This window comes from Helicoverpa zea, chromosome 1, assembly GCF_022581195.2.
Source record: "Helicoverpa zea isolate HzStark_Cry1AcR chromosome 1, ilHelZeax1.1, whole genome shotgun sequence".
Lineage (NCBI taxonomy): Eukaryota > Metazoa > Arthropoda > Insecta > Lepidoptera > Noctuidae > Helicoverpa > Helicoverpa zea.
The window spans coordinates 12,975,310-13,002,890 of NC_061452.1; the positions used below are offsets into that span (position 1 = coordinate 12,975,310).

The 27,581-nt window shown below is 35.5% G+C and overlaps 1 protein-coding gene across 1 annotated transcript; it reads left to right on the forward strand.

Annotated features, from left to right (window-relative positions):
* The first annotated feature begins 1,693 nt into the window (after nt 1-1,693).
* Nucleotides 1,694-26,109, forward strand: LOC124632911. The gene is made up of 6 exons (XM_047167924.1): nt 1,694-1,918; nt 20,763-20,929; nt 21,609-21,935; nt 22,730-22,881; nt 25,012-25,131; nt 25,947-26,109. The coding sequence occupies exons 1-6, from the start codon at nt 1,888-1,890 to the stop codon at nt 26,002-26,004; spliced, it is 855 nt and encodes a 284-aa protein (XP_047023880.1). The 5' UTR covers nt 1,694-1,887; the 3' UTR covers nt 26,005-26,109.
* Nucleotides 26,110-27,581: the final 1,472 nt, after the last annotated feature.

The window sequence follows — 27,581 nt, forward strand, 5'->3', positions numbered from 1 at the left end:
AGTCCATTGGATAATCAAACACTTTAGAAAAATCATCATGAGTGACTTATTTTAATGATAATAATGACTCGTCAGCTCTCCCACCTGGGGAAGTTGCCCTTAGCAGAAAGTTGTAAAGACCATCGCAGGGTAATAGCATAAACAAAGTAACCAAGTATGAAGTATCTACAATCCTTGAAGCGCACACAAAGTTAAGACAAGGCGAGGTAACTGTATGATTTCCGCTTATTTGTGCAACGCCGCGTTTTGTAACCGATCGAACGGCGCGCTGCTTTCTTAATAAGAGTACATACAATAGTACTGGCCCTGTATGAATGAGGAGCGAGTACTGTAATTATAGCTTTATATGTTACGAAATTGAGTGCATTATTTTAATAGAGCATTAAATTATAACGCTTTGGTAGTCATAATGATAATGATCTACGTTAGCTCTGAGCGTAAGAGACCGAGCTCGTATTATTTCTCTAATTAAAATTGCATATTTACAGTTTACCGCAGTTTTTCCTGTGTCCCATGGAAACTAGTTAGAAAAATATGGCAGCATATATCATCCGGGAATAGTTAAACATTTCGTAAATTTATAGTATATCTGCCACCTTATTTTTAATGATTCAGGGAAGAAGATAAAAAATAACAACGGAATCTTGCTAGAGGCTGAGCTCCAGGATGCTCATAACTGTTGAGAATAGACTATAGCATTCTTTATTACTATCTAAAATAGACTATACTGCAAATATAAATTGCGTGAACAAAACTAGTTTTCATCTAGCCCAGTATTTATGTGTCAGAAACATAAATACTAACTTATTATACAATTACAGCAGAGCTTTCTCAACACCCTGTCCCTACTTACGTAAGTCTAGTAATAGCAATTCCTGCTTCGATTACACGTAATACATACTTTACCGGCCGGGTTTACATGGTAAATGCCTACGTATTTACGACAGGCTAGCGTAACGTCTCGTGTGGAAATTAACTAACTAGATCTGAGCACTGATGCTTACTTTGTTGACATCTTGTGGTGCAGTTTTTACCGAGGAGGATTACTTACTTTTTGGTGTGCGAACCTCCTCGGGCGAAAGGAGGTTTGGTAAAAAGGTATAATAGGTACCTATGGTTTTGTAGTACCTATTTGTAAATATGTATGGTAGTTTTTAAAATGCCCTTGTTATTTTCAAGTACTTACATGGTCAGTAACCCCTTGAGAATTAAAACGTTATTAAAAGGGACAAGGATATAACTGCGGGAATATTTCTTATTGTTTAGCTGCTGTTGCTTTTAAAAGGTTTAATGCAAAAACTTAAAAAGGTTACAAATCAAATTCACGTATACAAATAAGTAAAAAAAAACGCAATAAATTATAAAATATTTTCCTTAACTAAATTACATTAACAAAGTATAGATAGTATAGAGTCTAGGCTGACTCTACACTAGAACCTTTTATAAGTTTACCTTTATTCTTTCAGACATCTGCAGTGGATACTACAGTAACAATACTACTTCTATACCAGTACAATACCTGAATACACGAACAGGTATCATATTCCCGCACAACGTTAATTGCACAAAGGTAACACAAAACCTACTAGAACATGCAATTTGATAAGTTAAATTACACCTTACGTCCTAAATACATCTTTCGTTCAGGAAAATCAAGGTGAGTGGCTGAACGGCTCGCGCCTTCGCCGAAGGAAAATGTTGCCTGCATTCGTAAATCGAACGCGAAACGGAACGCACCTACCGGTTAAAAAACAATAAAGAGATTCGTATTTCGAAATAGGGGTTTTGTTTTTTATTTTATCTGTGAGTAAATTTTTGTGGCGGGAAAATAAATTGGAAAATGACGATCTACAGTAAAATTGTTCAGATTATTTTAGTTAGTGTGTGATGTGGTTCGAGCAGGATAACAGGATTGAAGGTTTGTGATTGTTTTCATAGTTATTTTTCATTTTCAGCGAAAATCCAATCCAATACCTAGATATTTTGTTAAATATAAAATTATGGCGAATGCAGCACTGGAAAAATGGCATACTTATTTATGATATAAAAAATCATGATAATGTTATCTACAAAGAAAACCAGGCAAATAATATCACAGTTTAAATATATTCTGTAATATTTATTAAAATTAAGTACATAGTTTTAGAAAATGTTATAATTTTAAACCGTAGTTTCCACAGTGCGTCAAAATGAGCCTGTAATTCCTCAGCTCTACTTTGAATCGAAATTATTTAATATAGAAATCGTCTGCATGCTCGAACAAATAATAACGATGTATCGATACGACTAGCAGCAAATATTAAAGTTAATTTTCAGCTGTAAAATTACAGGCTGTTTTCATAACATTTATAAATTAACATTCTTGAAAAGGGTGAGTTCCTGAAAGCATACATTGTATGTAAGTATTATTGTCAGGTTGTTACAACGAAGATGCACGAACACTAGATTCAATAAATCCAAATATTAATTAAATACAGAAGAATATTTGTAGCAAAAAAAAAATGCGCATTATAAGAAAAAAATATAGTTGATTTGTGACTATGTAAAATATACGTAAAATCAGAAAAAAGCTTGAAGTTGTAGTATTCTATTGTAGTACATCCCAAGCTTTTAACTAGTTTTTGAGAAACGCTATCATTATTTTGACAGAAAATCGTGGGTGTCTTCAAAAGTCATGTATTGATACAATAAAAAGCAAAACACGCAATGCATCACGCTATATAAACTACTTAAAAATATCAGTTTAGAGTAAAATAAAACTAATAAGTACAAAATTAAACGTCCTAAATACTCCTCAGCATCGTGGTCACATTTAGAATACATTTTAAATATGTAGGTATAATCATAGTTAACTATCTTCCAAATTGTAAAAATCTTCCTAATGAAAAAAATGTATAGTTAAAGGTACAGGTATTATTTTATAACAAAATGTTTTATTTTCCATTCACTTAATTCATATTTTAGGGTGACCTATTATTACTTTTGAAACGATTTCCAAACGACCGTTTTAACCGCGACGGTTAGAGTAACAAAAAGATGCATTTATTTTTAGAAGAGGATCACCTTTCATTTGAGTTAAAAACTTTTATTTTGGGTTTCAAAAATCTATAAATTAGTTCGGTCTATAAATAACAAACAAGTTGACAGTTAAGTTATTATTAATACCAACTGGGACCTCTTTCGAGAATACCTTATTATCTTTACCTACTTCTACTAAATAAGTATACTTCTACTAAATTAGTAATAATAATATTTTAGTAATAAGTGTACTTCTACTAAATAAGTATATATAATACCATTCTAAAACATTCACGTGTTTCGTAGGTAGAGAAAAATATATTCCAATCTGTTCGTGCAATAAAAAGTTAATAATCAGAATTTAATTCTTGACGTCATCAAGGGTCTTTCCCACTTCACCACAAACAACAACAGCTATTAGATAGATGATTCACACGTATATAATTACAGAAGCTTTTTCAAAGTCTAGTTTAAGTACGACGTTGATTTAAATTTAGCTATTCCCCGCCGTTCCACCTGCATCTGGAGTATACTAACTCCCTTAGTGAGAAAAAAGTAAGCTATGTCCTTCGTCATGGAAAAGACTACCTGTGTACGAAAACTCTGGTTCAGTAGTTTTTGCGTGAATTCCCGCCAGACAGATAGAGTTACTTTCGCATTTATTTAGATAGAGAGTTTTTGGACTAGATACTTTTCAGTGTCCAATGTATAACGTTTGTAGTAACGACTTTTTGGACTGGTGTAAATCTTTCACTGTTCGATACATGTGGCAGGATTTGCTTGAACAATTAAAACCGATGTGACCCTATAGGAAACATTAATGCAAATTGTTTATTTAACCTCCTCGACATTGCTGATTGCTGGCAGTCATTAGGTCTGTTATAACATCTGCATATGTAGGTACTGATTATTTTAATTTAACTGTACTTTAATCTATGTTTATGTATGTGAGTTAAGTACCATAATTGTCTTTGTCAAGGCGTCATTCTTATTGGCACAATTGCAAAAAATAAATGATGTGACACGTATATGCATTATGGTCTCGGAGGAAGGAAAGATAGCGGAGATGCCATAAGAAAGGTAGGTCAAAGCAACATTCGGTAGGCGCACCTAATCAGTTACCTACTACAAGTATACAGAGACGTTCGGGTTCCTTGTCAAATCAAAACCAAACTGCCAAAGATTGGTCTTGATTTATTGGTGATTTAATTTTGAAAATAATGGACGGGGCGAGCAAGAAACTTTCCTCGTCCCCCGAACACCCGCATTTTCGCACGCTACTTTTTGTTCTCCATGATCATGGTATACTTTATATGTAATATTTTAATATGATCATTTGTAGACGCTGGTCTTCTTTTTATGGTCGTAAACTATCTATTAATATAGCTAAGCTTGGGCGTGCGTTTTGCGTAGTATTCTTAACAAAGCTATTAAGTGATATTCCATGCCTATTAAAAAATGTGACTAACTTAATAAATAAATCGTTGACCCTGTGGTTTTCCCATGAATCCCCAATGGAGTAATAAATAAGTTTAGTTTATGTGTATAGGCAAACTCATTCTAGTCATGTCAATCTTTGAATAAATATTATGCAATACTTTGATATTCAAAATTAAATTTAGGTATCTAGTTAAACCACCGTTCTATAGCTAGTATTATGCATTTTAGATAAACTTAAAATCATGCGTGGGTATGCTCTCCAAGTAACATGTTCTTTGTTAGGATATCACATGTCATAAGTATATGTTTACACATATCCTTGCCAATATTATAAATGGACCTTACTCTATAATATCTGTCGCGCTTTCTCGATATGTGTCGAAACTTCAAATAAATTATTTAATTAAAAAAAAAATTGTTCCCGCATTTTCCCTCGTGTATTTTCGGAGATAGATCCATCAATCGCTTGGAAATTTAGTGGTCTGAAATATATAACAATAGGACTAATCCTATACCATAACAAATGTCTTACAAAATTACATAAATCGATACCATATCAACACCGCTAAAAAACGATACAACATTTAAATGAGCTAAAGCAACAAAAACACAGATAGCCTAAGACTGAGCTACATTCTTTTACATTCATGTACACAAGATAACAGAGTCAACTTAGAGTTCCTATTTGCCAAAGGGACGGTAAAATCGCCAATTCTAAACGTTGTTCACCTTGTGCAAACCCCATACTAGATACTAGATACGGATGTTTGGCACTTGATATATTCCACTTCCTTGCGGTTTTACTTATAACTTGCTAAGTTACCAAATATACATTGAATATGACGCACATTACATACCTACAAAATAAACTTCCTGTAAAAAAAGGTTTCTTACAAAAATCATGAATATATTTCTGTTTTTGCAATGACACATTACATTGATATATGTAATCGCTTATTAGAAGGCATGTATTTAACAAATAATGTTGTATTGTATTTAGCTAAATAAGTGTACATGACAATAGCAATAGTTTCATATTTCATCATTAACATCTTTATTTTCAAGGAAAATGTCATACCTAAGTACCGCCTTGACATCGGCTTTGGGATCAATACTTATTAAACAGTCTTACAATGAAACTATACAGTATATTATACCTACCTACTTCTATTGTTTTTGTATAATATAGCAATAAGGATTCGTCTAATACCTACTGCCCGGTGACATTTTCGAGCACTGAAACTATGAATGCATGTAGGATGCATGTAGGAAACGCAGTTTTAATATATTAATTTACTAGCTTCTGCCAGCGGTTTCACCCGCATCCCGTGGGAACTACTTCCCGTACCGAGATAAAAAGTAGCCTATAGCCTTCCTCGATAAATGGGCTATCTAACACTGAAAGAAATTTTCAAATCGGACCAGTAGTTCCTGAGATTAGCGCGTTCAAACAAACAAACAAACAAACTCTTCAGCTTTATAATATTAGTATAGATGTAAATCTGTTAAGTTCTGTTGCTAGTGAAATAATATCCTAATTGATATGTACATGTCAATCTCATATACTAATTAAATCAATGTTAGTTATTACCAGTGCATATAAGGTCAGCAACTGTCTCGATTTTTACTTCCTACACCTTTAAAAATGTAAATATTTACATTTTTACATACTACCCTGAAAGACACATCTATCTTCCGCATAGAGATATTGTCGCTTTTAGTTTTTCCAAATCTTTTGTATATCAAACTTAGAAGTTATTTATAGATCAGGTTTTAAATAGATACGTTTTATGGGAGATTACGTGTAAACATCGTTATGGTGGAAAATTACCCATAGCTACGCATTTACTACCTACAATATTTAAATTTAAATTCTTTATTTACCTTAAACCAGTTTAGGTGACCCTTTAATTATTTTCTCATGATAAGAATAAGAATACATCTACATAAGTAATTATGTTTATATTTAAAAACATTGACCCTTATTTCATTTGTACTTCCCCGACCAAAATACGTAAAGTTTTTGTAGTAAGGCCACATGCCTTACTACAAAAACTTTAACGCCTGTTTTACAACTGTCTAAAAAAATTGTGGCTCCAAAATGAACCATATGTCAACGTCATAATTTGTAATTTTTTTAGACAAGGCTTAAACTGAAGTTTAAAAGTTTTTGTGGTAAGACGGAAAGTATCTAATAATTTCAGGGTGTTTTTCACAATAATACTCAAAGGTGTCCCCACATAACCCTTTATAACTAACAAACGGTGCTGTATTATTTTTGTTGAGGTACAATTTTCTCGAAAGTCAATATAAATATTGGCCAGTATTTAATTCTTATTCTTCAACGTTTATTCCATACCACCTACATCGGAACTGCATTTAAACCTGCGCTACAAACTATTTGACAAAATAAACCAAACTCGCCAAATTAACAGGAAAAACCAATTAACATCCACGAATAGCGAATTTATGTGCATAACTAGCCACCTTACGTGGCGCACGTGCATTGGGCTCTCACTTTTCAAGGCAAAGGGTTCATTAACCGTACGAACTCGCATTTAACTATAATTAAACACGCTTCTTACAAACTGATGCTATTTATTATATTTGGACAGGTAAATTAATTTATATTTGTTTAGAATTTTGTGTGGGTCACGGTCGAAACCTGTAGCTTGGAACGTGTGTGTGACAAGATATGTACAATGTAGTGTAGGAAACTAGATTTCGCTTGCAACGTTCACGTCCGAAGGGAACTGGGTACCTAAGTCCTCCAAAAAGACGTGTGTGTCTTACGTAAAATAAATAAACCTATTAAAGCTTGTGGCACATTATAGCAGCACCGCAACAGCACGGCTGCAGCACGGCGTCGCCTCGAATTAAGACTACGGCTAGCTGCCAGCGCGCCAACCACGCGCTGTCCGCTCGCCGTCGGCGCGCCGTCCGCTCGCCGTCGGCGCGCCGGCCGCGCGCCGGCCGCGAGGTGTAAGCTTGCTGTCACCGCAAACTCAATATTATTTTAAGACGATTATGATTGATGTTATGATCGAACACGACGTAATGACGTTGTTTCGCTGCCGGCTCGGAGTCGGCGCGCAATTAGCACGCCGTCGGCGTGCAATTAGCACGCCGTCGGCGCGCTGTACGCATGAGGACCGCTCGCTTGCAGCACGCGGGCGGCGAGTCGAGTTGTGTGGAAGCGGCAAGCACGCTGACTGCTCGCCGTTGGCTTTTTCATATTGACATTACGAAATATATTATAATATACACGATTTAATGCTCTAAATTGAATGACAACTTAAATGCTGGTGTGGAGCCGTGCTGTTGCGGTGCCGCTATAATGTGCCATAACCTTAAGTCTATCATCATCATCTCAGCCATAGGACGTCCACTGCTGAACATAGGCCTCCCCTTTAGATCTCCACAGATACCTGTTGGAAGCGACCTGCATCCAGCGTCTTCCGGTGACCTTTATGAGATCGTCTGTCCAACTTGTTGGTGGACGTCCTACGCTGCGCTTGCTAGTCCGTGGTCTCCACTCCAGCACTTTTCGACCCCATCGGCCATCTGCTCTGCGAGCAATATGGCCAGCCCATTGCCACTTCAACTTGTTAATCCGGTGGGCTATATCGGTGACTTTAATTCGTCTACGGATCTCCTCATTTCGGATTCGATCTATCATGACAATCGGTTTTGGCATTTTAGCATCAAAGGGTAACAAACCTATTTCCGCATTTTTATGAAAATATTAAAGAAGTTAGGATTGAAATAACAAAACTATTTCGGTTAATGCCAATGACAATGCATAGTAACACTCATTTTGAAAATGCTCTTGAAAAACAAACTCAGCTCATAGAAATGTATTTACCAAACTTATGCAAACAAAAAATCTCCATAAATTAGATAAAGAGCTATTTAGTTTAAACGCCTAAAACAAAACGCTTCAACATAACTTGTTATTATTTTTCTGTTATAGTAATCCGGTTTTTTATAGATTTGCATCAAAATGACATATACCGAACATGATATGATAGACAAAAACAAGGTCCGTTGGGTTTTTGCAAGTTTCGTTTTAGAGGAAATAACTACGGAGTCCAAAGTCCTCGGGTAACAAACTCGATGGTCAAAGTATCTGGTTCGATATATTTATATGGATACTGACTAATAGATAGTTATTAAAAAAAACTGGAAGTTCCACAAATAGATTTGGGTTTTTTTTATGTACGAGGAAGATAACATCTATTTGCGTGTGCGTTATCGGTTTTTTTTCTATCAATATACGTGTTTTCTATACTAACACAAAAGAGAGTAAACATTTTTTGTTTGTTTGCACATACCCTAGAGGTTCCGGAACTACACTGAACAGATTTGTAAAATTCTTTAACTACTGTGAAGCTACACTATTTCTGAGTAACATAGGCTATATTTTATCCGGGTACCGGAAGAAGTTCCCCGGGATGCGAATGAAACCGCGGGAAAACAGCTAGTTTTTCATATGGTTGGTGCACCTCCAGCTATTTTTTTTTCCAAAATTAAATGACCTGCGTCTGATTATCACGTCATTTACTTCCCACACCTCGTAAATGTTTGTTTTCCAATGATTCATAATTAATGACATTTGCAATTTTGTAAAGCTGTTTCCGCCAAAGCCTTACTATTTCTGGTAATAAATCAATTAGGCTCCCAAATACATGTGCATATATTTTTAACACTAAAGTGTGATCTACAAACTTACAATAAGACCTGTTACTTACAATGAAAGTTTCACAAAAGGTAAATGCCTCGTTGTAATTGAGCTAGCTTGGTAGAACATTTTATCGATTCGATCTGCCGTTAGTGCAGCCAAACTTTATAATAGGGACCTTTAATGCTGAGAATTGCAACCCTGCCTTGCAAGGTGCCCTTTCTGATATTTATCGTAGACTTCGAACACCAATTATAGAAACTAGATATTTATTCTAAAATTTTATAATAAACTTTAGCTAACCACAAATTTTAATTTATATGTTTACGGGATTTAAAGGTCATCGAAGTAGACAATAGACTTTGTACCTAACACGGAAGATTTTTTCCAAATGTTTTTGTTTTATTTTATTGATGAGCAAAGGTTGATTATAGAAAAAAAAACCGTTTTATGTTATTTTCAGAATTCCAATTTCCTTTTAAAATATTCTTTTTAACATGGTAAAATAATGCTGAAGTGATTCATTAAAAAGATCTTTAGCTTTCATGTCATCTGATATTACGCGGAAACGAAATAATTTCGTACGTTGACCTACGTATTACTTTATAACTCTTACACTTGCGTTATTATATTGCTGTCACGGTCGCACGATAGCAGAAGTTTACCGGAGGTCAACGAACGAAAGTATTTCGTTCCGCACGTGTTGTAAAACGTGCTAACCAGAGCTGAAGTACTCTAGTTTCAATGTCAAAACCCTTTTGTAATGCAGCAGAAAATTGCCTAATAATCATAAGCTATGAGTATGTAGTTTATAAATGTGTACCTCCTACATTACAGTCACGCAGATCATTTAAAAATCTCGGTAGTTCCAAAATGAGACCATTATGATTTTCCACTTCTTGTGTTTAAGTTGCTTATCAAGGAATAAAAATACATTCTTATTTTTATACGCTTTTAAAAAGAAAAAAAATATTGATGTCAATGATTTTTATTCGATGATGAGTTATTTACAAGGTTATAATAAAATACAAAGAAAAAGTTAAACAATAGAAGCCTTGGCAAAATATTAAGTAGAAAAAATGTACTTAATATTTCACAAGTTACACTTTATGTTGTAGTTTAAGAAAACTCGATGGCCCCCAGATAAATAATGGTGAAACTGTTGTACAATGTCGAAATGTTTTAACAAGCCTAAAAAGATAATACTTTTATTGTTTGTTTGTCGACGCCTTTTGTCCACTTACTTAATTATGAAATTATAGTATTTTTTGTGTTACTATCGATCTGTGTCAAAATTGTACTATAGTTTCAGATTTTGCATCAGCACTCAAATCAAAGAAAAAGTTCAAAGTCAGCAAAACCTACTTTGTAACACAATTTAATTTCTTTAATCTTTTTAAAATCACCCTCAATATAATTATAGAAAACAATGCTCGTAGATTATACAAATTAAAAAGTATACAAAGTTAGCCAATCCAAAGGAAAAAGAGCGGAACAGACAAGCATTGTCTCCATGCATGTAATGTGTGTTTGCTCGTTTCCTTGAATTAAAATAATGGCAGAACAATATGGAAATGTCGTTTGCCATGGGAAACCACCATTATCATGACAACAATGGATGAGAATTACCAGTATTGTCCATTCAAAGAGTTTTTATTAAATATTACAAACTGTCGTTAGTTTTTATCGATACTCGGAAAATTACTTTAGCTACTATGTTAATTTAGAAGTTCAAAATAGGAGGTAAATAAATATTCTTCAATTGAGTACTATTCTACTTAGGGCACGCCACCATCGTGGCGGTAAGTCCCCTCTTTGAGGAGTGGCTCGGGAGGAGTCATGGCGCCCTCACGTACCGCATGACGCAGGTCCTCACCGGACACGGTTGTTTCGGGAGGTACCTGCACCGAATCGGTCGTGAGGAGGCGCCCGGGTGTCACCATTGTGCGGACAGCCCCGAGGACACGGTGGACCACACAGTCCAGGTGTGCCCCGCATGGGAAGGGCACCGCCGGGTCCTCGTCGAGGCTTTGGGCGGCGGCGACCTCTCGCGTCCGGCCCTGGTTCAGGCCATGGTCCGGGGCGAGAGGGAATGGGATGCCGTCGCCTCCTTCTGCGAAGCGGTCATGCTCGAGAAGGAGGAGGCGAAACGCCAGAGAGTACGCACCTCTCATCCCGGCCGCCGCGCTGGACCAGGTAGACACCATGGGTGCCGGGTGTCGCGTGATGACTCCCGGCCACCGTAGGCGTGGGTCTGTGGGCGGTGAGTTCGGGTGGCTCATCGTCCCTCTGTCTACTTAGACGACAGACCCGTGTCGACGGCGCGCGTTGTTCCACGCGCTCCTCAAAGAGATGTCAGCAACCCCAGCGGGGCCCAGCAGGGCCAAGGCCTGCCGGGGCTGCGAGTTGTTCGAAAGAGATACCGCGGCCCTGGTACATAAAAGGCCTATGACGGAACACGACGGTTTTTAGTCAGTAAGAGTCTGACACTCCCTCACCGCTGCTAACCCACAGCGGGAGGGGCATTTGATGATTTTTGACGTCGTTAAAAAAAAAAGTACTATTCTACTTTTATGTCTGTTGTGTTCACCCAAAAAACTACATCCAGTTTTCCATGGGTCTGAACGTAGAAACACCTATGCAATAAGATCATTAGACAGATGATCGTCACTATGGTAAAATATTTAGAAACCTACATTATCAAAAATAAAATTACAACATCAGTCAAAACTTAAGAAATGCATTCTACAAATTGCATGAACAAAAACCAAGTAGAACCTTTCTTAAAATAATTTAAATTTCACAATATATCCTAATACAGCAACGATTACGATGAACGCAGATTTTTTTGCGCTCGTCAACGCAATCTACTTTTAGGGATCTTTTTAATTTTATTTTTACACCTTTTGTAAGGCTGTGTAGAAACAGTTGCAATCTCTCGACAAACTATTTACAAGTAACTCCATTCTTTGTTATTATTATTTTTTGTGGCGTCGGGACTTATTACTCTTGCAAGGTATGTGTTAATAGGTTTAAAAAAAGTAATGAAGTGCTGTCGATGTCTTTGACTGATTTTAAAAACAGATTTAGTGTGCGGCAGACACGATAAGTATAGTCTATACTCTGAATGCACGGATGGAGGACTTACAGTGTAAATAAAAAACCACAAGTATATTCTAAAGCTCTTGATATACCAACTTTGAGCTATTTGTTTAAAATGTATTCCAATTTAAAATAACTTAATGATCTAGAATTACTTAAGTAGCTTAATGGCTTCAAATCTGCATATAAAAATGAATGCAACACCACAATTTATCACGAAATATTTTACTCATTATATTTTTATTATTTTCCACATATTTCATCAGACAGTGCAATTACATATGATTCAGATAAAACGGTCGGTTTGTTCGGACAATCTAATGCCCTTAAGAGTACCCGCACACTGAAAATTTTTAGTCGGCCGATAGTTAGTTTGGGGTCATTAATCAGTATCAAGATGAATGGGTACGCACATTACAAAGATCAGGAACTTAGCTGGTGCCAGAGTGACTGAAAACTTTGATTGGAATCAAGATATTCTATAAATAAAAATTGCTAACCACCTGGGCAACTTTTAGCCGACTGTTTAGTTTGTAGTGTGCGGGAACTATAACAAATCGCTCATACTGCACTGATGTAATAATGCTACATTATTTTGTCCAGAAGTGAATGGCGCTTTGTGTAAACACACTTTGATTGTAAGTAGCTAGATATTATTATAATTACACAAAGTAATTAAATGCCTCTCTCTTTGATAATGTATCTCTGACCAACCTAATTGTTATTGTATTGAAAGGTAGACTGATTGTCAGAATTTCTGGCTTTTGACTACCCGTAACGACAGCTGGGACCTGTATATACCTGGGATATTTATGTTAATGATAGATAACATAGCCTTTTTATTAAGAAGGTCAGTAAAATGCAGACTGCATTGTCTGCATCGTAAAGAAGCTAATAAGCTTTCTCTTATTTAAATATCTGCCAACAAAATAAGAATATTTCAAGGAACTAAGTATTTAAGAGTCACATACGAAATTATATTTATGCACTTAACCAAAACAAACATCCGAAGTGAAAACCTCCTCCTTTTTGGGAAGTCGGCTGAAAAATAATGCAAAGTGTAGGTATCTAATCATTTACAACGACTCTATTTTGGAAAGTCGGTTGAAAAGGATGCAAAGAATACCTAATCATTAACAATGACTTATATCTCCTCTTTTTGGAGCAGTCGGTTTAAAATATCAAAACGTACCTACTAAAAGATAAGACTTAAATAATTTGAGTGAACTTTAAGTTCCACCGACAGGTCCCAAAGGTGTGAAGGCAGGGTTAGATTTTATACGGTCTCCGTTATCCTTGAAGATAATCCTTGCGATACCAGTTACTGGCTAACCGGTACCACTAACTGCTACTAACTAAACCTTGATCTACTTGAAAACCACTAACCGTTCAAAATAAATAACAAATACACACTTTTTTACTAAATTAAACATAAACGTAAAAGTATAGTAAAGTGCTCTCAATTTAAGTTAAAGTATTTCTTCATGTACTTTAAAACTGTTTGAGGTCAGGAAATAAATTTATTTCTTTACTTAGATAATTATTTACAGGTAGATACACACTGTTATTTCTAAGAGTTATAATAGTGCTCTCTACATAAGTATGTCATCCTCATTCTCGTGACAAAATTGTTCCGAAACAAATATACTACACATACAGTAAAACACGTAATGTATGTATAATACAAAAGCAAATAAATTCGGGGTCAAACTACCTTAAATATTCAATGTCAAAAATGTATCCTCAAATATTGCAAGATAAAGTCAAGACAATATATAAATATTGGACGTTCCACTCATTGGCAGTAATACCACGTCACTTTAAAATGCACAAAATATTAAATTATGTACTACAAGGTCAAAGGTCAACACACTTTTCATTTCCGAGATTTGACTTCTCAAAGTTTTATTTTGATAGAGATATGCATCTATTAACGTTAATTTTATATCTAAAATTAAATTAATTAAACATTGCATCAAAAACTCCTCATCCGCCGTCCACCAGTAGTATACTCTAGAACCTGTCAGAATTGTCACGTTTGATACTTAATATTTGACCAAGGTAAAAACTAGTGCTAAAAGTTTTGTAAAAATACTTAACGAAAATGCATTTTAGTCGAACCATTAAAAAGACATCAACGCGCGTTCTGTATGATTAGAATTTGAATAAGCTGAACCAAAATTAAATATAAGTATTTTTAAATTGTTAATTTTCTTTAAGTTTAGCTCAGTTTAATTTAAGAGACAGTGATTACATAAATACTGTAAAAAGCACGTATTACTTCTTGATGTAACTAAACTCTATTTTTTATTAACACTAAACTCATTTTAAAATGGGCACTGACACGATTTTTGTAGACTTGATAAAATCACTTTTTTATTCAGACATATTTTTTATGATAATAGATACATATCTAGCGCAAAGCGAGTACTAGAGTACTATAAGTGAGGTCATTATGATTTAAACAAGGTCACATGAAACGTGAGACATTTGATGACAATGATAAACTTAAAACTACATAAATAACTTCACGTGTATGAGTTATATTATCATTATTACCACTTATGTTACTCAACTGTTATTTGCAAACAATATTCTAAACTAGTTTTTTTTATCCAACAGTTTAATCTAGTTTTTAGATTTCTTAAATGATATACACAGATGTAGTTGTACGTAGCACTAAAATAGCTAATTAGAGAACATAGCTTAGAATTTTATATTACTTTGCATTGCATTTAATCTATAATTTCAAACTGACTATAACTAAGGAAAATAATAAATAATAATTTTACTGCAATTTTACATCTCATTGGCTACTGTAGTTAGGCTAAGGACGCACGAAGCAGTATAATAATTATAGGCAATCAACCGATTACTAGCTGACAATTGTTGAAGTACTCACTACTACTTGTACAGAAAGACAAAACTAAAGGCTACATTATTTACCCTAATGAAACTGAAATTACTCCAAAAAGTGTTCCCAATGTTTAAAAGAACAAATTAAGGATGATGATGATTGCCTTCTACACAATTTTCTTCTATTTATAATTAAATACGTGCGAGTTGCATAGGTACACACTTTCGTGCCTGTTAAATTCGTGCGATTTTACTACTAGCCCAAATAAAAGATAGCTCTTCTAACAAAGTGTAACAAAATGAGTGATAAAAAACATACTTACTGTAATAAATTAGAATGTAGGTTAGTCTTAATGAGCAGTTAAAGATCTAGATTAGATATTTACGTTCCAGTCATTAACAAAGCACACAAAGCATTTGCAATCTTAAAAAAAAATCTAACAAAAGGAGTCGAGCTAACATAATAAGCCTTCTTTGAGTTTTGAAAGGACATTGTTCAATTTTGGCCTAAGAACCGATGTGAATATAAATTATACTATAATTTTTATTTATTTTTATATTGTTTGAAACATATTTTAGTATTCCACGGACACTTCAAATAAATAAATTCCAAATAAAAAGTAGGGTCACAATTATTGATGCCTTATAAAATGTTTCCGTCAGCCAGTGCTGCCAGTTTCGGAAGTTTTCGGGATTTCGGTAAATACGGATCGAATTGAGAACCTACTTTCCGAAGTCGGTTATAAAAATTAGTTGGTAACACTTTATTCATTTAAATACCTAAACTGACTAGCTAGAAAAAAGCTAGTATTCTGTATAATGTTTTAAGATGGTTTTGAGCGAATCGCGAATTTCTATTAGTTTGGCATTCGAGTAGGATTATAGTTTTCGTAATTGGCAACACTGGTGTACTTCAGTCAGTTTGCTAGAAGTCAGTTTGATTGGTTTGATTGCTTTGCGACTATCGTTTCTTTTGTGATTTTCTATGGGTTTCATGGTTTTATTCTAACAACTTTGGCTTGATTACGGACTCCGATTAGATTGCGTACTTGGTAGACTCGGCTTTGTGTAAAGAACTGGATTTTACTAGCATTTTCGGATATTGCTCTGTCTGTGATCGAATTTAGTTATATTATAATTACAACAATGGATGCAGAATATAGTATATTGTATAAATTGTGGATCTGCTGGAGGTTCTTTGGTATTAGAAAACGAAGATATACTTCGTTGCATACAACAATGGACTGTTCCCCGTATGGTAAGTGGTCTACGAAAGTGTTTTTCTAATTTTGATAAGAATGTTACTACCTACTTATGTTTTCATAAGCACACAATTTCTCGGTTTTCAAATCAATTGCCACAATTGCAAGTTACTTGATATTTACTAATGATTTTTTGTATTTATTATTACAGGTTGAAGCTCATGACCTTATATGTACGACGTGTTGGTCTGAAGCAGTCGAGCATAATAAGATGCAATGCACTGTTGGACGCAATTGTGTACTTTGTAAGAAGCTCCTACCATCAGGCATACTGTTGCAATTGTATCGTTGGGCGTAGAACAGTGGGCTGTTGTGCCCACATAATGACTATTATCTGGTATTTAAGCTGGGCAAGATACCAAAGCTCAGTTCTTAGATATATTATTGAGAAATATTGATGATTAAAAACCTTTAATTGAATATAAATATTGTTTTTATTGCACATCCTCGAAAACCTCTTTCATTGTTATTGGTAAACCTTACTTTAACTGTTAAATTATTTTGTGTGGTAATGACATTTTTAGTATGGTCTGTGCCTTCTTGGTAATAGACCGCGGGTTCGATTCCCGCCTTATGGCATGTAGATAGCTAGGTAACTGTCTAATATAAAAGTAGTAACAATCATTTAAATAAATAATTCTCCATCGTAATAATATCGATATTTTATGAATTGTGGTGAATGGAACTCTTCCATTTTGGAAACTTATGCGTTTTATCACAAATCCAAAGTGGATTCACTATATATTAAGAAACGTAACGTTGAAAGCAAAAGCGTTTAGGTAGTTGTTTTTCATAAAAATTCTAAGCATTTATGAAAACTAGTCACACGCCCCGTCTTCGCACGGTGGCAATGTAAAACCTTGGTGTAAACCTTCCTCTTGACCTACTCTATCTATTAAAAAAAATCGCACCCAAATCCATTGCGTAGTTTTAAAGATCTAAAGCATTCAAAGGGACAGACAGAAAATGCAACTTTATAAAATGATCATTGTCAAAGAATTATCTTAAACTTGACTATTTACTATCTCTTTTCCTAGTATCTAGTAGAGTAGTCTTTTCCTAGATCTAGAAGAGAACATATAGAGCTGTACATAGTATTGTTGATTTTTTGTATAGTGTAGTTTGATAATACTACTCTGATATTTCACGCAAGCTTGGTTATTTTTTATTTATAACCTCAAAATATTAACTTTTTTCGTAATTATTTTAGTTTCCTGAAGTGTCCGTTCGTGAAAACTTATTTCATAGGATTCCATATAATTTTAAGAGTTTATAGAAGTCACTTTCCATTCGAACGGTTCTTAGGCAGAACATGTATGGAGCCGGAACAATGTCCTTTCACTTCAGCAATAAAATTTAGAATTTTAAAGTATATAGTAAAGTTAACATTTTGTATTTCGAAATGATTGCCATCTCAATGGTTTTCTTGAATAATTGTGATTACATGTCTATTTTTCATACTTAAATAAACATGAGCATTGCGTTGAGCGCATTATACCTGCCTACACTAAGTTGTGTTTCCAAATATAAACTATCTTCTTATGTAAATATTTAAAGTGCGTATTATTGGTATTTATAGGAATACAGGCAATTGAGAAATATTCACAATGTTCATAGAATAAATCCAATAAATGCCATCAAGTTGCATAATACAAAAAGGCAATTTTCTGTCAACCAAATAGACTACATAAAGAAGTAAATAATGTATTATTCGTCGAATAATCTACTAATTACAAGAACTAACTTTTTAATATTATGTCTGCATTCAAAAATATGCCAATAAGACAAATACAACTCTTACTTAATTTTGATTATGAGCAATTTATTCCACGGTCGTTGTTTTTAACTGCATTTTATTTTAAATTCATTCAGTTTTTAATTCAAGATGCTTCCACCAACTTGCTTAATTTGAATTCTTTACTTATAACATACTTAATTCGAGTGAAAATATGACTTATTACTGTAAAAATGCGATATTGTAAATTAATGTAAACCTGTTAATGCCACGAGCTTCATAAATCATTAAATTGCATCACTGATTTATAGGCAGTCAAAACCACAATAAATAAAGGTAGTACCAGTCTACAATTAAGCTAACACGTTCTGTATTTTCTCGGGAAACTTAATAATTAATTATATTTATTGCTGTCATCTTTTATCTGAAGATTTATAGCCATTGTACATCCCAGTTTCTCTTTACTTATTGCTTAGTAGGTACTTTCATATTACATTTTTGAGCTTGCCCATTGGGAAAATGTTTATTGGCACTTTAATTTAATCGTAAATGAAATAGGAAAAAAGTGTTCCGCTGTAGTGAATCACTATGGGAAAAAATTGTAGATTAACCATTTGATTTATTTGATTAAAAAAGACAACCAACCAGGATTTTTACATACACGTTACTTTATGGAAAATATACATACACGGACGTAGATTGTTAGGCCGCTGCCTCGAATTTTGCGGGCAGCGGGGCGGCAGCGGCGGCGGCGCGGGCGCGGCAGGATCTTACGCGTATAATCAAATGGACCGGCCCTCGAATACAGCGGCGCGGGAGCGGGCAACGAGCGGTGAGCTCCATTCAAAACGGTGACCGAACGCGCCGCCGCCGCTGCCGCCCCGCTGCCCGCAAAATTCGAGGCAGCGGCCTTAGCCCATACTCGAGTGGTATGATACAGTTTTTTTTGTGCGTTATCTCACGTCTCATTGTCAGATCTCCACAAACAAGCATTATGTTCCTAAGTAAGAATACACAAGACATTTTTTTGTCCCTTGTTCATCCTTGAAAAATAAGTATTTGCTTGACAAGATACCTATGGCCACAAAAGTTCTTGTCATGATTCAAAAAGAACTCAATTTTCTCAAAAAATACCAAGGTAACATAATGACACTTATTACCGAATCAACGTAAACACAAGGAAATGATATGTACATATTTAAAAAAACAAACATGCTATCAAAAGCGGTGTTATGCAACAAGACATGCCCGCGGTTGACTCACGGCCGTACTATTGAACTTGCGTTACGTTAACCTGGTCCCTGAACAATCAAGTTTATGTTACATCTATCTATTTATAGACTGGTTTAATTACGAAACAGTTGACAATGACCGATTCATTGATTAATGTTTGGAGTTCAATTAATTAGGTAATTTAAATATTTTTAGAATAATGTGGAATGATGTCAGTTTACATGTAATACGAAGATTAAAACTAGACTGAAGATTAAAACTTCCCTGTATACATAGCTCTGGCGTATTGTAGCTGAAAAATTACTATGTATACTATTTTTTCAAACGACAGCTAGGTATTTTGTATCTGGATTAAACATTACAAAAATTTCATCTGTTCTAAATGAAAGGGCGAAAGTTTTTTCTCTGCTATGGATCTTAAATACCTGGAACATGTCATTATACTTCGGCCGTTCAGAGAATGCGTTCCTGACACCTATCAGTTAGTCACGACTAGTGATGGGCACAACATAACACTGAGTTCGTTACCGTTCCTTCAAAATGAACCGCCGCATTATTTTAAGATTATTTTCGTTTTAAATTGGCGGAATCATTTGTTTTATATTTTAGTTATTTAAGTGGAAACCAAAAAAAGGTAATATTCATATAATAAAATTGTTTTATTTATTCTTTGTTACAAGTACATTGAATTGAATGTGCGAACAGAATATTAATCAGACTCCGATTTGCTTGAGGAGGTGGTGTCTTCATCATCATCTTCGCCTACATGTATAATTATATTATTATCAATAACAGAATCAATCCTGATATCTCGGTCTAACAAAAGCCGGGTAATCAAATAAAAACAGATCGAAAACACTTGAAAAACGTGGTCTATGCGCACGAAACGACAACGGACGACTGTTTTAGCGTCACAAAATGGCGGCCCATAACGCCATTTGGGGTTACCATTTTTAATCTAAGTATAAAAATGCGGTTTGGTCATAGTTTTATTTTTATATTTCATAAACGTTATAATTAAGTCTTATAGTCCATTATTTTCCAATTCTTAAAAAGAAAATCAAAACGTATTATTTTATATTATAACTGTATAAGAACAGATTACGATACTTGCCTGTTATTTTTAGCACAGCACTACAAAATATAAACCGCTGACATAACCTTGTAATAGCGCAGTATAGATTTAGAAAAATATTGTTTACCAAGTTATTTGACACTCAGTTTGGCACAAAATTATAACATTCATTGATTATTGATATAATAATGTTGTTTTAATGCTCCTCAATTGTTAAAACGGTAAACAACCAGCAAAAATATTTTTATCGTAACTGCAACGCCATTGCAAAGTTACGTCGTCAGTTCAATCGCGACGTGTCAGGAACGCATTCTCTGAATGGCCGAACTATAATTCGATGAATTTTACCATTATTTTCAGAGGACATGTCAGAAGCAGTGGAGGGTGGAGCAACTCTAGCTTGGCGTTTACTGGCCACGCTGGAGGGAGGCTCCCTGCTTCTGGCTTCCTCGGCACTCTTGGCTTACAGCGTGAGAAAGAAGATTGCGGGACAGCACCGGCCGGGGAGGAATATTCGACGAGTGCTGGTAAGAATAATTGGATCATATCATATCGTTTAATTATTTTAATTGTATTAATTATTTTATTGCATTCACTAAATAATTGGTGGAAAATATAAAATCATGATGATTTAGACACCTTCCGTGCCTACAAAATTTTGGAACACTATTATCTGACAAACCGACAATAAAGTAAATTCGGTAAATTACATAAATTGGATAAGTACTTCCTCTTCATAAAAAATATTGTCTTTATGTACGAAGGAAGCCCTATTCTTCTTGTCAGGTACTAACTTATAACAACGTACGACGTCTTTAAAGTAAAAACATGGTTCTTTGAAGTAATTATCTGGCATGAAACTCAGTAGTGAACTCGACATAATTACGATGTCTTGTAAGCGATTACATCCTGTCGTTATTATTGTTTACGAGAACTCACGACTTCATTGTTTATTGTGGCTCTTTGTACCTAAGGTATAAAAATTCCAGAAAAACACTACATGAATATACCTACATTCGTTATTTGCTGGGATTCCCAGAAAGGCACTAATAACAAGTTAATTTCAGAGATCAAACATCGAAGATAAAACTAAGTAATGTCTAGCATTTAGAAGTAATTAAAGATACAAATTGTAATTACAATTTTTTCAGCTACATAATCACCGTAAATTGCATTTAGTGGTTTTTATAACAAAGTTTATTACAGGTTACAAACACGACTAACACATTAGGAAGAGAGCTGAAAAGGCGACTAGAGGAGCGCGGATGTGTGGTAGACACAATGACTCACACGAGGAGACAGAGCAACGAAATGGCAACGGCGGACGGAAGTTTATCGAGCAATGGGACGGCAAGTTTACTCAGCAACGGGACAGCAAGCCTACCTAACAATGACGCAAGCTTTGCGACTGAAATAAATGACGTCAGAGCACCCAAAGTCGATGCAATTGTAGTAATAGGTGCAGAACCTAAGGCCGCTGGCCTAGACGGCATGGCGAGACTGGTCAATGAAGATGTCTACAATAACTTAAAGGTAAATAAATTATATAATTAGAGCATTTGAAGTGTCTGTATGTGATATCTACTTTTTCTTATATCATAGATATTTATCCTGAGTTTTTTTAGCGATAGTTTTAAAGTTATAAGCTGTTATGTCAATAAGTTGTCGTCTGGTATAATTGTTAACTTTATACATGTTAGCTTTTTGCGATAAATGTTTTAAAAGTAGATTTTAATTACACGTAAAATCTTTAAAATTAAACATTATGTAAGTACCTTAGTCATTAGAATGGAAGGGAGAATTATGTCGAGGTTTTGTAGCATAATGAGGGTCACAATGTTAATGGCCATAATATTTAGTACTTCATTGAGTAAACAAATAAAGTTGGTAAACTACTTGAGGTCGCTGCGGCTAATTTAAACTTCGTGAGCGCGATGTTGACCACTGTGCATTATTTAAGTGAGTGTTATGTGTGGTCTTTACATTGAAAATTTTCAACAGCCTGATAGGCCTGAGATCTCGTTGTTAAATCCTTCAAAAAGTATGGTTTTAATACAAATTTTAGATGTCTGTGTTAAGTGGTGAAGTCTATATTTTGCATTAAAAAATTTATAGACCAAAAGCTTCGCAAAAAAATATCATAATTTTACAGTTTTCCCTTAAGTCGATGTGACTACCCCTAACTAAAAATTGGAATGTTTTTTCAGACATAAAAAAAGTCAGATAGATGTATATGTAAGGCTATGGGGGAGGCTTTCTTTTGCCTTTAAAAAAGTTTTGCTTTCAATAAAAATATCAATGCAATATCCCGACTATTTACATTTCAGTTGCTGGAATCTCAGTCGCACCGCGTCCGCTATGGCGGCTGCATCGCGTGGGCCTGCGCCGGCGACGCGGGCGCGGCGGCCGGCGCCTTCAGCGACGCGGGCGCAGCCTTCGATACCGTGCTGCACGCTAGTCTGCAGCACGTCGCTAAAGTGTAACTGTCGTTTAGTATTATTTTATGAACTATTTAATACAATGTACCTATTACCATGTAGGCATGGCTAGGTAGGAGTGACGAACTCATCAATCTTAGGCTTTGTATATACTTTACGAATCATTTTCCCAAACATTTTATGTACCGGAACAGCCGGCGTGCCAACAACCCTAATTTCTTAAATCGGACTTATTCCTTTTTTATGTACTACCTCTTTACTTATGTGTTCTTTTTATGTAGTCACTTTTGGACTCCCTTATATACTTTCCTATGTTCTCTCGTAAGTACTTCTTCATCTAACTGAATTAAATGAATTTTCACTATATCAGATGTAAGCCCACAACCTTTTTTACACGCTTTTTATTAGCTTCACCTGTATGTTTGTATGTTTGTAACCGACTTCTTTGGGCGCGATTTTGACCCACTTTAAACGGCCAGATTTCGTTCAAACTTTGTAGATTTATTGAGGACCGATGACAATACACTAATTTGATAAAATTATTCCATTTTTAACCGACTTCCCAAAAAGGAGGAGGTTACACATACACATCGATTACTCCGAGGTTTATAGACCGATTTACGTGATTCTTTTTTTGTTCGACTCGAAATAGCTGCCAGTTGGTCCCATAGTCATCAGGTCAGGATCTGATGATGGAAACCTGAGAAATCGAGGGCAACCTTCGAAAGTTGTAGGCATACATAGGGTAAAAACTTGACACTCAGGTGTACGCCTAAAAGCACTATTCAACTGTGAAGATTTGGAGCTGACCTGATGATGGAGACCAGAGAGGGTCCAGGGAACTCGACAACTGAATATGTGAACTACCTCGTGTTTGGGCTTAAATTATTTGTATTGACAAGACCTATGCAACAGTGAAGGTTTGGAGCTGACCTGATGATGGAGACCAGAGAAAGTCGAGGGAACTCGACAACTGAATATGTAAACTACCTCGTGTTTGGGCTTAAATTATTTGTATTGACAAGACCTATGCAACAGTGAAGGTTTGGAGCTGACCTGATGATGGAGACCAGAGAAAGTCGAGGGATCTCGACAACTGAATATGTAAACTACCTCGTGTTTGGGCTTAAATTATTTGTATTGACAAGACCTTTGCAACAGTGAAGGTTGGGAGCTGACCTGATGATGGAGACCAGAGAGGGTCCAGGGAACTCGACAACTGAATATGTGAACTACCTCGTGTTTGGGCTTAAATTATTTGTATTGACAAGACCTATGCAACAGTGAAGGTTTGGAGCTGACCTGATGATGGAGACCAGAGAAAGTCGAGGGAACTCGACAACTGAATATGTAAACTACCTCGTGTTTGGGCTTAAATTATTTGTATTGACAAGACCTATGCAACAGTGAAGGTTTGGAGCTGACCTGATGATGGAGACCAGAGAAAGTCGAGGGATCTCGACAACTGAATATGTAAACTACCTCGTGTTTGGGCTTAAATTATTTGTATTGACAAGACCTTTGCAACAGTGAAGGTTGGGAGCTGACCTGATGATGGAGACCAGAGAAAGACGAGGGAACTCTACAACTGAATATGTAAAATACCTCGTTTGGACTTATATTCTTTGTATTGATGAGAACTTCCCACTTGTATGGATAGTGATAACTATTCGTATCACTGAAAAGCTTTAAACAAAAAAACTAAAAAGTAGAAAATAAATAATAGTTTTAAAAAAACTAAAAAACACGCTTTTTATAGAAAACCGAACTAAAAAATAGAAAATAAATTTAAATTAAGAAAATAGTGTTCAAAATTTCAATGAATATAAATTAATAATAGTGTGAATACAAAAAATATATTTAAAAAAAAGCGTGGGGTGCATGGTGTCAATAGTTATAAATATTTTATTGACAGATATGAGTAGAGTGATTTTCATTTCGATAATACCTTAAAAAGCACCCCACGCTTTTTTTTTTATATATTTTTTGTATTCACACTATTATTAATTTATATTCATTGAAATTTTGAACACTATTTTCTTAATTTAAATTTATTTTCTATTTTTTAGTTCGGTTTTCTATAAAAAGCGTGTTTTTTAGTTTTTTTAAAACTATTATTTATTTTAAAGACTAGATCCACCCCTAATTATAAACATTGCTCGTTGTTTCAGTTGTCACTGTGAACCTATTTGGGTAGGTCGGTGTGAGGGAGTGGAGCAGACCGCACAGCGTGTGGTCTCCGCGCTCCTATCCAGTCAAGATTCTGCACGAACCTCTAGGTTTTCTGTCAGGTAACCAGTATTCATGGTTTATATGTTTTCGGTGTGTAAGAGGCCTATGTTTGTTACGGGAAATCAACAATTTAGCTCCCGCTGTAGGTAGCGTGAGGGAGTGTCGAAATATTACTGATTCAAAACCTCATGTTCTTTCTGGAGCCCTTTGTGTACCAGGACCGTGGTTACAATCCAGCAGCCCCGGCCAGGTTGTGTAAGAGTGGGGCCTTGAGTCATCATTATGAATGATGATGATGATGTCCTCCTCCTAGCCGATTATCGGCTACGGCGGCTGTTCTCATGTAAGGAGATTAGCCAACTACGCAGGACATATTATAGTGCACGAGCATTTGCGCAGACACAGGTGCACTCACTATTCCTTAACTCTCATAGCCCGATGGGACGGCAATCCGACACGACCGAAGACCGAGAGATCAGGCGCAGGACCGACATTTACGTGCTCTCCGATGCACGGGTGTATCAATCACCAGCTTCCAGGCTCCGGGCTGCTTTGTGAAAGTCTTCTAAAACCCACAAAGCGATTTCGGCCCTACTCGGGAATCGAACCCGAGACCTCGTGCTCAGCAGCCACACTTGCGACAGCTAGACCAACGAGGCAGATCATCATTATGAATACAAAAAATAGAAGAGTGGTTATTTTTGGGATGGAAAAAAATATGTTTAAAGCACTCTAGTGGACCAATGACTTTGCCATTGTCCATAAATCAATATTAAGAAAACTGTACCTTTTCTTCACATTTTCAAACCAAATATGTGCACCTATTTTTCCTGTTTTTTTTTTTATTTATTTAAGTCTCTGTTTCTTGTTCCAGAAATGCTGCTCATAGAGTAGGGGAATACCTGTGCAGGTGGTTGAAATTAGTAACGTGAAAATACTACCTCTTCACATTGTACAACGTGATGGCCTATTTGTATAGCTTTAAGTTTAATATTGGATTTCGATAAAATTATGTATATTAAAACGTTTGTAAATAATGTTGTTTTATTAATTTATGGCAGAAGTAGTATCTTGCAATAATTATAGCTTATGGGCCTATAAACTATCATCATCTTCCTGCCCTGTTCCCAAGTCATTTGTCGGGTCGGCGCAACATGTCTTTTTCTTCCATGGGCCTACAAACTAGATAGAGGCATAATTATGTAGGTATGTCAAAATGTGGAACAGATCGGATGTTTACATTATATGCGAGATATAAGGGAATCAATTTACTGGTTTCATCAGAAAATTACAGTTCATCTTACCGAATTGATACATATTATGTTGGTTTGAAAGAACTTAATTAAATAACAATTGATTAGATGCTTAGCAGCGGCGGCCCTAGCCATTGCGAGGCTACGTGCGGCAGGTCTATGCGAGGCCCTTTGTCCTACGTGAAAAGTATGTGTTGCGAAAGTAAGCTGGTGTTTTGATTTAGCTAAACGTCATGTTTGAGGAGAAATGCTCAAGTTAAACAAATTAATAAAATTTAATTTTACTACAGTTTATATTTAAAGAATCACAAAATTAACAAATATTAAAATGATCTGATGCTTGCGACTTTTCTTAAGACTAAAATCTTTAATTAAAGCAGAATAATGGAATGTATGTGCAACGTCATTTTCGATCGAAAGAATAGCAAGGGCTGAAAGGCGATCTTGTGTCATCGAATTCCTTAAACATGTTTTAATAATTTTAAGCCTCGAAAAACTGCTTTTTCGATATGAATATTTTATTATTCGAATTCTCAAGACTATTTCGGTAGTGGGATAAATTTCAGTTAAATTATTTTCTAATATATATTTCAGCACCGAGATAATATTCAGCTCTTCGTATAACTGATTCAGGGCCGTCTCTAGCTCATGTAGCGTTCGGGTGCAATCATGACAAAAGCGCCCCCTATGTATTGAAAGATTGTGACTTGAGTAGTTCGAACGTCGTAAATAAGAAGGTTCATACGGAAACTAGGAGTTGTTTTCTTGTTAATAAAAGGACTTAAAAGCGGCGCTACCGTCTAGGTTCAGTTAAAAAAGGATCGATGAAAAAATAAATCAAGTAAAATTTTGAACTTTGGGTCACTAAAGCACCTAAACTTGTATAATAAACAACAGTGCAAGGTGAAGTCGCGAGCGTAGCGAGCGCGAAAATTTTGAGGTTTGGGTCACTGAAACACCTAAACTTGTATAACAAACAGCAACGGAAGGTGAAGTCGCGAGCGTAGCGAGCGCGAAAATTTTGATGTTTGGGTCACTGAAACACCTAAACTTGTACAACAAACAGCAGTGGAAGGTGAAGCCGCGAGCGTAGCGAGCGCGAAAATTTTGAGGTTTGGGTCACTGAAACACCTAAACTTGTATAAGAAACAACAGTGGAAGGTGAAGTCGCGAGCGTAGCGAGCGCGAAAATCGTAGTTTTGGGACATAAAACTACTCTAATCAAGTTAGAAGGAAAGGTACTGCGAAGTGAACAG